Here is a 10,864-nt window from a genome sequence, read left to right on the forward strand (position 1 = left end):
CAAGGAAGACAGTCACCCACGCACTCATCACCAGCAGACTGGACTATGGAAACACACTTAACAAGTCCCTACTCCGCAAACTCCAGACAATACAGAACACCACCACCAGACTCGTCATCGGCATCCCCCGACGCAAACACATCAGCCAACACCTATGACGTCTCCACTTGCTCCCCGTGGAGAAAAGAGTCACTTTCAGAATCCTCACTTCAGACTACAAATGCCTACACAACAATGGACAACGACAGAATTAACTTCCACGTACCCAAAAGAAACCTCTGATCTTCCGACCTCACACTTGCCAAAACCCTACGCTTCCACAGAGCCACAGCAGGCGAAATATACTTCTCTCACATTGCAGCTAAGACCTGGAACAAGCTACCTGCAGCCATCAGATGTGCCCACTCCCTGAACACCTTCAGGAAGACCGTCAAGACCTGGCTCTCGGCTAAACAGTTCTACGGTCCCCCCCTCAGCCGCTTGAGACCCTCACGGATGAGTTGCGTGCGTACAATTCCCGGATTGATTGATTGATGAAACACGTGGTAACAATGCATTTATTGTATTGCGTTGCAATGGTACTTCCTAGATCTGGTTGCATAGTAAAGGCTGTTTCCATTCCAGAGAATGTCTTGCTGAGTTCCAGGGGGCTGGTGGCTGACAGTCAGCCCCCATGCCAGGTGGTAAAACAACTTGAAGCCTTATACCCTGCTTGAAGTGCTGCTTTCCAGCCTACATCAACCAGCTAAATGTGAAGTGCAGGGGGAAATTCTAGAATGCAAAGAACTTTGGTAAGCCCCCTTTGTCCCTAGAGCCTTCAGCGGGCTCTGCCCTCCCTTCCAACCTTAAGGTGTATTGGAGGGGTTAAATGGCCTTACACCCATAGCCTGACACTGCACCACCTCAGCAGCGGCCTCATAGCCATGTATAATGCAAGTTCTCATGCCGTGCCTGCACAACAACCTTATTTGACTGTGGATGGTGGTCATGAAAATTATGCCACAAAATCCCACAAGCAGTCTGTCCCGGGGGCTCAGGAAGGATTGGAGGTTCGACCACTGGAGCGGGAGGGGCCGGCTCAAAGAGAAACACTGGGTCTTTGATTAAAGGTTTTAAGGAGGGCTTTATTGTTATATACGTTTTCTTCATGAACAGGTAAGTAGTCTTTAGTCTCTGGGTTTCGCTGAATACCGCGGTGCCTTCTGGTCGTGGAAGTCTTTATCTTGATACGCCTCAACGACAGGATTCCACGTGGTACCGGAAAGAAAAGGAAATCAAGAGAAGGCGAATTACTGCCTGCAATCTGGTTGGACACATACAAGGACCGGGAGTGAGGGATACGCAAACCCCGTGAAGTGCTCCATTTAACTACGGGAGTGACGGAAGGTGCTCGTGCTCAGGTAAGGGTTTGGTTGCAGGAAGTGTTACGCCGGGGGCTGTCTCCGCCTCCCAACCCAACCCGCGACCCGGCCCCGTACCTCTTTAAGCCACGCTCCTCCCGTCGGCGCGTGGCAGGGCGACTCGTCCGACCGTTGGCCTCCTGGCTTGTCGTTTCCGTCTGCTTCTCTTCCTGGACTTGGTTCCGTGCTGCTCTCCTCCTCGATCTCCTCCTCGGGGAAAACGCCGTCCGTCCTCGATGCCGTGCTTCCTCCTTTTGTCGTCACTAGGGGCGTGACTCCACAATCCCAGCCGTCGGCCTTAAAGGAGCCGTATACATTCATACCTGATGGCCATTCCGTGTCGGGGTCTCCTTTTTCCTCATGCCACGTAGAAGACTGCGGCTGTTGAGACAAGACGCAAGGTGAAAGGGGGGTGGCGCACCACCAGTCTTTAAATTCAGATGTCTCTTGACAGTCAGACCCGTGACACACCTCCCCCCCTGGCATCTCCCGATCGGGGAGAGGAAACACCCGGGATAAAAAGTCTGCATTTGCATTGTCTCTTCCTTTGCGGTGTTGCACAGTAAATGCATAGGGTTGTAAGGACAGAAACCATCGCAACACTCGGGGGTTGTGGCTACTGTTTTGGTGCATCCATTTTAGGGGAGCGTGGTCAGTATGTAGAACAAAGGGCTTGCCCTCCAGGTAGTACTTTAATTTGTCAATTGCCCATTTGATTGCCAAGGCCTCCTTTTCGATGGTAGAGTATCGGCACTCCCTGGGGAACAATTTCCTACTGACGTATAGGATCGGATGTTCAACGCCCTCTTTGACTTGTGATAGTACCGCACCAATCCCCTGATTAGAAGCGTCCGTGGACAACACAAAGGGTTTGCTGTGATCCGGTGATATCAAAACAGGAGCCGTTGTCATCGTAGACTTAAGACGGTGAAAAGCCTGTGAGGCCTCTCTCGATGGGTTACTAAATTCCTTGGCCTTGACGTCTTTGCGGAGCAGATTGGTTAAGGGGGCTGCTAACTCTGCAAAGCCTGGAATAAAGCGCCTGTAATAACCCACCAGGCCAAGAAAGGCTCTAAGGTCCCTTTTGTTATTGGGGAACTGAACTGCTGCTATCGCTCTTACTTTTTCGCTTTGGGGAGCGATGGTTCCTTCACCCAAGACGTAGCCCAGGTATTTCACACTTTGAAAAGCTGCTCGAGATTTTCTTGCATTGATGTGTAGACCTGCTGTTAGTAGGGCTTCCAGAATGGTTTGTAAGTGTCTCAAATGTTCCTTCCAGTTCTGACTGTAAATGACTATGTCATCCAAGTAAGCTGAACTAAAGTGTGAATAGGGTTGTAAGACTTTGTTCATCAGGCGCTGAAATGTTGCCGGGGCGCCGTGTAATCCGAAAGGCAGGACGGTGAACTCAAAAGCACCTTCATCGGTTACAAATGCTGTTTTCTTTCTATCCTCCTCCCGAAGGGGGACCTGCCAATACCCCTTCGTGAGGTCAATGGTGGTAATATATTTGGCGTCTCCAATTTTTTCAATCAAGTCATCGACTCGAGGAATCGGATACGTATCAAAATGCGAGACAGCATTTAATGCACGAAAGTCCATACAAAACCTTTTTGTGCCATCAGGTTTAGGAATTAGAACAATCGGGGATGACCAAGGACTCTGTGAAGGGCGTATGACTCCCAATTCGAGCATGTCTTGCACTTCTTTCCGTACAATCTCTTTTCTTGCTGCTGGAATTCGATATGGTCTTTGTTTGACCACTTCCCCAGGAAGAGTTTCGATGCAGTGCTCTGCTAACTCCGTCCTTCCTGGTAAGTCGGAAAACACTGCTTTATACGGGGTTAGAGTCTCTGTTAACTCCTGCTTTTCCTGGGGAGTCAGCTCGGGGTTCACCACCAACTGTTCTAGAGTAGAGTCATGCCGGACATCCATCTGCCCTACGAATTGTCCCACCCGGGGTAGGGGTCCCAACCACTCTTTCAAGAGATTGATGTGGTAGATTTGTGATTTGTGAGGGGTTAATCGGAGTCTATAGGTAGTGTTTCCGATTTTTTCCGTGATCTGATATGGGCCTTGCCACTCATGCTTATTCTTAGTACTGATGGAAGGCAGTAGCACTAGAGCCCATTTTCCTACATCCAGGGTTCTTAATCTTTTACCTTTGTCATAAGATTTCTTGTATCTCTCATGTTGATGCTCCATGGATGTATAGGCGAGTTCTCTTAATTTACCAAGTCTAGTTCGGAGCTGAGAGGTATATTCCAACATGGATTTTTGCTCCTGGGACGTTTCGTTTTCCCACATCTCTTTGGTGATGTCTAGGAGACTCCGGGGCATCCTCCCATACAGTAACTCAAACGATGAGCATCCTAGGCTGCTTTGCTTTTGGGCTCTGATCACATAAAGGGCGATAGGTAGGAGCCGATCCCAGGCGGGCCCTTCCGCCGTCAGCATTTTCTTTAGTGTTTGCTTCAGAGTCTGGTTGTATCTTTCCACCAAACCATCAGTTTGGGGGTGATACACCGAGGTTTTCAAGTGTTTTATGTCCAATGAGGCACACACCTCCTTCATTAATTTTGAGGTGAAGGGAGTCCCCTGGTCGGTCAATACTTCTTTAGGAAATCCTACCCTGCTGAAAAGTTCCACAAATTTTTCAGCGATGGCCGCTGTAGTAGTGTTCTTTAAGGGAAAAGCCTCCACAAATCGAGTGGCATAGTCCACGATTACCAATGCATATAGAAAGCCTCTTCCCGTCTTTGGTAGGGGCCCTATCAGATCCATGCCCACTCGCTCGAAGGGGACACCAATTAAGGGCATCCTTTGTAGGGGGGCAGCCGGAGGGCGTTGTGTGTTTCTACGTTGACAGACCTCGCACCGGGCACAGAATTCTTGAACATCTTTGTAAATACCCGGCCAATAGAAGTTGCGCAGGATACAGTCAGTGGTTTTTTCCTTGCCGGCATGTCCTGCCATCAAGTGGGCATGTGCAAAGAATAGCACTTGTTCTCTGAAAGACTGGGGAACCAATAGCTGCATCTCTGCTTCTTGGTTGGCTTGTCTGTATAACAAATCGTTTTTGATCAAAAAGCGGGGGAATACTGGAGAGGTCTGATTGTCTGAGCTATGGGCGATTTCCCAGGCGTTGAAAAGGGATCTGTCTTCAGTCTGGGCAAATCTGAAACTGCGATCAATAACCCAGGGTTCGGGGGATAGGTAGGATGGTATATGCACCCCACTCCTGGTTGTGGAAAGGTGTTCCTTAAATAGGGACAGGAATTCTGGATTGTCGGTCCCCAGGATCATATCTTCGGGCAGGGAATCAACTACCCCTACGCTAACAGTACAGGGGTCCCTATCCTGCGGTGTGAGAGTGATGGAGGCCACGGGGTAAGGCTTCACGTCCCCATGGACGCACCTGATGTATACGGGAGTTTTATGATTCATCTGATCCGGGGTTACGAATCTGGACTGTACCACAGATTGCCTGCACCCTGAGTCTAACAATGCTTTCAATTGGAACCCATTCATCTTTATACTCACGTAAAACGTGCTGCCCATTTCGGCGGAATACATCACAGTCCGGGGCAGATACCCGACCTCCATGGGTTCCTCATGGCTCTTCCTTTTGGGACACATCCTGGCGATGTGGCCCCACTCGCCACATTCGAAACACTGAGGGCCTTTTGTTGGAGGAACCATCATACCGGGAGGTCTGTAGGGTCGGGGAGCCTCGAGTACTGGTTTTGGCTTTTTGTCCGTTTTGATGATAGGAGTACCTTTGGAGTTTTTCTCTGGCTCCCACGGTATAGACTTGGGTTGGGCTCTGGCATATTGGGATGCCATCTCAATGGCTTGTTCTACGGTCAGGCCGACATGCTGTTTGAGCCAACGCTGGGTCGCATATGGTAGCGCCTCCATAAACTGCTCTACATAGATTTTATTCAGTATTTCTTCCTTGGTACAGACATCAGGGCGAAGCCATTTGTCAGCCGCCATTTTTAGCCTGAAGAACAGTGTTTTCGGGTTTTCCCCAGGAACCCCTTTTTCTTTTCGGAAACGGACCCTATAGGCCTCCTGGTCCAAACCTAGATGGTCCAATATGACCATTTTAATAGTCGCATATGGGGTTGTCCCCAGGGGATTCGCCGCTTGATATGCAGATTGGGCTTCGGCAGTCAGTAGAGGGGCGAGAAAGAACGGCCATTTTTCTTCGGGCCAGCTCATAGCCCGAGCCGCCCTTTCAAAGTTTACCAAAAAGGCGTCAGGATCCTCACCGGGTACATATTTTTGGAGGGCCATCCCTGACGGATGTGGCGTGTGTACACGTCCTTCGCCCGTGGCCGCCTGTTGGACAGAGGGTATGGACTTAAGACCCTCTACGTGTGCGGTCATTGTTTTAGTAAAAAGTTCTCGGTCCGCTTGAGCAATGGACAGCTGGTTCTCCACGGCCCATCCTAACTTCTCCTGCCCTTTTATGAGGTGGTCGATCAGGGTCTCCATCTTGATCTCTCTGATGGATGATGAAGTAGATCCCACTTCTGACACCAATTGTCCCGGGGGCTCAGGAAGGATTGGAGGTTCGACCACTGGAGCGGGAGGGGCCGGCTCAAAGAGAAACACTGGGTCTTTGATTAAAGGTTTTAAGGAGGGCTTTATTGTTATATACGTTTTCTTCATGAACAGGTAAGTAGTCTTTAGTCTCTGGGTTTCGCTGAATACCGCGGTGCCTTCTGGTCGTGGAAGTCTTTATCTTGATACGCCTCAACGACAGGATTCCACGTGGTACCGGAAAGAAAAGGAAATCAAGAGAAGGCGAATTACTGCCTGCAATCTGGTTGGACACATACAAGGACCGGGAGTGAGGGATACGCAAACCCCGTGAAGTGCTCCATTTAACTACGGGAGTGACGGAAGGTGCTCGTGCTCAGGTAAGGGTTTGGTTGCAGGAAGTGTTACGCCGGGGGCTGTCTCCGCCTCCCAACCCAACCCGCGACCCGGCCCCGTACCTCTTTAAGCCACGCTCCTCCCGTCGGCGCGTGGCAGGGCGACTCGTCCGACCGTTGGCCTCCTGGCTTGTCGTTTCCGTCTGCTTCTCTTCCTGGACTTGGTTCCGTGCTGCTCTCCTCCTCGATCTCCTCCTCGGGGAAAACGCCGTCCGTCCTCGATGCCGTGCTTCCTCCTTTTGTCGTCACTAGGGGCGTGACTCCACAATCCCAGCCGTCGGCCTTAAAGGAGCCGTATACATTCATACCTGATGGCCATTCCGTGTCGGGGTCTCCTTTTTCCTCATGCCACGTAGAAGACTGCGGCTGTTGAGACAAGACGCAAGGTGAAAGGGGGGTGGCGCACCACCAGTCTTTAAATTCAGATGTCTCTTGACAGTCAGACCCGTGACACAGTCATTGCCTCTTGTGCCAAGTTATTCTTCAGCATGGGCACTTCGTCACATCTTTAGTCCCCCACTCTGTGTTTCCAATCACCTCTGCTCTTCACAAAGGACCATCGCTACTGGATAAGTGTGTGGTGGATTCCTTGGCCCAGGTTGTCTACCCTGGGGAGTTTAAAAAAGAACTCTACAAAGACTCCAACATGGATGGTGGTTCCCTTGTTGTGCACTATTCCATGTACTGGACATCCTCACTGCCTCACCAGGGGCCGTATTATGCATTGTCATTGTTTGCTCTAGCCTTGCCTTTTAAACGGTGCGCCGGCGCAAACTATGGCAATGTGCCGTATTACGATGTATGTGCTGCCCCCAGGGCAGCCGCAACTCGTGCTCCCTGGGGGCAGTGCATTCATACAAAAACACAGAGCAGCTGCAGGCAGGTTCTCCGTATTTTTGCGGTGTAGAGGGCAACCAGCTGGGGATTAGAGATCTCCTTGCAGGTGGGTACATCCTTCCCCCGCAAGGGGATGCTGAGGGTCCCTTTCTCCCCTCCAGAGGGCTGCTCTCAGGGGGCGCACTCATAGTGCGCCACCTAGAAGGAGGCGCACTGTGAGTGCATCCCCTGAGAGCTTCTTTACCTCTTCGCCCGCGTCTGTAATATGGCACGGGCGCAGAGGCAAAGGAACTCCCTCATTTGCATAGTGCACTCCCCTATGCAAATGAGGGAACTTCACCTGAAGGTAGCACTGGCATTTTAAATGCACCAGCACCATCAGTATTACTGAAGGGAACGCACACACACTGTACTCCCTTCTGTAGTACCAAAGTGCCCCAGTGGTGCCCAAAGCAGGCGCAAACGCCTGTTACACCCACAGGCACTTATTGTAATACGGCCCAGGATTGATTCATGTGCCAGCCCATCCTCAAAGTGGGACCACCAGCTGAGCGCACATGCACAAAGGCACACAAGGCTTCCACAAGCCCCAGTTAGGCCTGAATAGTATACAACACTGGAGCAGAGTAGCAAATTGGAGCGTGGCCCATTCATTGTAATCACAGAGGAAAAACTTGCAAAGAAACGTAGCATAACATTGGGTTCACCGTACTCATAACAACCCTATCATTGTTACCATAGTGAAATACTTATGTGTATTTGACTCTCCGGCTCATTTTTAGGTCTCGGCCTGATCCAGCGCATGTGCTGGTCTGGCCGAGACATTCAGTAGGTGCTCCTAGAAATGCTACTTTGCGGCAATCAACTTACTATCACTCGCACAAGCGTGCACGTGATGTGCACAGCTGCCATCAGGTGCTATCACTTTCGCCGCACAAGTACGCGCTGTTGCTGAGCCCTTGATCGCGATCGCACTCACTTTCACTTTCGCTTCCGCACGTCCGTGTTCCTTTCACGGCAATGTGGCTAATGCTTGTTTATTTAAGGCATGTTTTAGTTCACGTAAACTGAACTCAGATTGCTTCAGAGTGTGCAATCAACAAAATGATTCTTTCAACAAGGTTCAAGGCATCAAGGGTACACGTAGAGAGGTCTGCACAGCACAACAGATGCTTTAGCCCCCTACCTATGTCTTCGTAAATTTTCCGTTCACGCACCGGGAGGGCACCATGCAAAGACTGTCAAATCAAGGCATCCACTGCACGTGTAATCATTGCATTTAACAATGCGAGGAAAAAAAATATATACCCAGATCGGCAGCTAAAGTTACATAGGGCCTAAGGACTAGGGAGAACGCAGCTTGAGGGTGAAGTAGTGGCAGGCTCTAGTTCTGGCAGTCAGTCCTGTGTTGGCCTTTGCGGAGGCAGTCATGCACAGTCCTCTCCCCGTGTCCTTGACCCCCTCCCTGCGAAAGGTCTCGTCAGTATGATTGACTGCAGAAACATTCTCCACAGCGCACGCCCCATGAATCTCGGCACTCGTCATAGGACCCGGATCCCCCAGCATGCCCCACGCCCGCTCACCCACCAAAGAATATTCACCTTGAGAGAAGTGGTGGGTGTAAAAAAGGCCATGTTTAGTAGCATCTCATAAACATGACATATGATTATTCAAACATTAAAATTATGAGCAACATTTATCACTTTAATTTATTCAAAACATCTTCATAAGCTTGCATAAAGCATCATTAAAATTCTCTTTGCTCATAACTTCATCTTCCTTCCCCCAGCACCAAGGGGCCCTCTGGTTCGCATCCCCCCAGGAAAGATGCCCACACAAGGTGCAGCGCACCTGCCCCCCTGAGCGATGGGCCCCAGCCCTCGGGTCCTTGTCCGCCATTTCCAGGCCCCCACCTCTCGTCCACCAGGCTGCCTAGGAGGCTCGTACCTGTCGCCCCAGCCTCCCCAGCAAGTGGTCTCCATCCCCCTGCGGAGAGCTTACCTTCTCTCCCCTCAGTGCTGGCATAGGGAGTGCGCAAGGCGGACTCCCGTCCATTCTGTCAATCTATTAGTGTTCGAATGTCTCTTTTCCGCCACAAGGGAGACTAGGGCCCAAAGGTCCGTCGCCCTTCCCCAAATCGGCCAAGTTCTGCACAAAAGACCATATTCCTTTGATCCATGTGTCCATGCCAGTGTCAGATAAGTGAACTCCATCCTGATGAAACATGGTTGGTCCTGAGATCATCTTGTGTGGGAGATGTAGCAAGCGGCCCTTCACTGAGCACAACTTTGCCAGCTCCCCATTGAGACGTTGTACTGACACATTGAGGGCCCTCGCCCAGATACCGTTGCCCCACCATTGCCGTGGGATCATGCAGGACCACACTATTCTGGCCTGTGGGAAGGTCCGCCCCAGCCATGCAAATTCAGTGAGCAGTGCTTCTTTGACCGCTAGGCGTCCCCTGTCCACCATATCATTGCCGCCCAAGTGGATAATGAGCAAATCAGGGGACTTCTGTCCCTCACGTTCTCTGATGTCGTCCACGAGCCGCCGCAGGTGCCGGATGCGCATTCCTCCCACACCGTGCCACAAGAATTCGATCCCATCCAGACTAGGTGGTTTCCGCACTCGCCGCTGTTGCATTCGCACTGCTGCCCGCCGCACGAACGAGTGTCCCAACACCCACACCACCTTTCTCGGCATACTAATAATTGGAGAAGAAATAGAAAGGTCAAGCATGGGCATGGTATGGGAGGTAGTCAAAGCAATTCAGGCCTTACATAACGCCTATAGCAGTTGGATGACCAGCGGCCCACCTTTTTTACCGCATTGGATGACAGCCCTGCCTCTGCCGCCAAAGTAGCGGCCCCTATCCTAAATGAATGGGATGAGTAACCTGAGTCCCCTAGTCCCAGACTTCCTAAGGCCATCCGCAGCACCGCCTTGAATTGGTACTGTGAGACACAATCACCCCCCTTGTGAATGAACAGAGCCTGACTCTTTCCCCTGGACATATGGCTATGTACGACTGCATGCATGCGACCGGGCAAATAAGAGTCTCCGGCGCAGGGCACAGCTGGATCACTGCCCCTTTCCCCATCTGGTCTGTCTTAGATTTCCTAAGAATCACCTCTAGGACCCCAGAGCCAACCCTGGTGTCCCCAAACTGAAGTCCCCCTGAGTAATCACTGCGAGATGTCCCCACAATTTCCCCTAAGCGGAATGCCCCATAAAAGGCTAAGGAAAAAATTGCAGAAAACAGTGTGCCCTCGAAAGTAGAGGAGCACAGTCTAGGTAGAACACCCAGTATGTCCCTCAAGGTCCTAACATCTAATGGCCGTCTCATATCACGCTTAGGGCCCTCTCTTCTGGCCCAACCTGACAAGGCCCTCTTGCCTACAACAGATGTCCCAGGGTCATACAGTCCCGCTAATCTGGTGAAAAACCCCACTGCTGCCACATGAGCCCTAGCATAAGAGAGGGACCTGCCCTGGTCGCTGAGTTGCTGCAAAAAATTAAACATCGCCTGATCGGTATGCCAACATGAGAAACCAGCCTCTTGCACCAATGTCCTGTAATACAAGAAACCCTGTTGATATGCTTTCCGAGTGCGGTCACTCAATGAGGCACCTACCAGCCCCACTAATGCGGGGCTCCAATTCTCCACAGTGATGGTGGGAA

The 10,864-nt window shown here is 51.1% G+C and overlaps 2 protein-coding genes across 2 annotated transcripts; both read right to left on the minus strand.

Moving 5' to 3' along the window:
* Positions 1–1,424: 1,424 nt before the first annotated feature.
* LOC147748967 (uncharacterized) lies at positions 1,425–6,080 on the minus strand. Its single transcript, XM_086929272.1, has 2 exons — positions 4,944–6,080; positions 1,425–1,781 (listed from the first exon to the last, which is right to left on the minus strand). Exons 1-2 carry the CDS (start codon positions 6,078–6,080, stop codon positions 1,425–1,427), a joined length of 1,494 nt encoding a protein of 497 aa, XP_086785398.1.
* A 3,170-nt stretch (positions 6,081–9,250) lies between these two features.
* Positions 9,251–9,928, minus strand: LOC147748968 (uncharacterized). The gene has a single exon (XM_086929280.1). It carries the CDS (start codon positions 9,926–9,928, stop codon positions 9,251–9,253), a length of 678 nt encoding a protein of 225 aa, XP_086785406.1.
* Positions 9,929–10,864: the final 936 nt, after the last annotated feature.

This window comes from Lissotriton vulgaris, chromosome 1_1 (assembly GCF_964263255.1).
Source record: "Lissotriton vulgaris chromosome 1_1, aLisVul1.2, whole genome shotgun sequence".
Lineage (NCBI taxonomy): Eukaryota > Metazoa > Chordata > Amphibia > Caudata > Salamandridae > Lissotriton > Lissotriton vulgaris.

What these genes read in the sequence shown, in the direction of transcription:
- LOC147748968 (XM_086929280.1), bottom strand. Translation starts at nt 9,928, where the DNA reads ATGCCCATGCTTGACCTTTCTATTTCTTCTCCAATTATTAGTATGCCG.
- LOC147748967 (XM_086929272.1), bottom strand. Translation starts at nt 6,080, where the DNA reads ATGAAGAAAACGTATATAACAATAAAGCCCTCCTTAAAACCTTTAATC. An exon ending in AAATGGGCAGCACGTTTTAC is followed by an intron (nt 1,782 to 4,943) that starts GTGAGTATAAAG and finishes TTGTCTCAACAG; the next exon opens with CCGCAGTCTTCTACGTGGCA.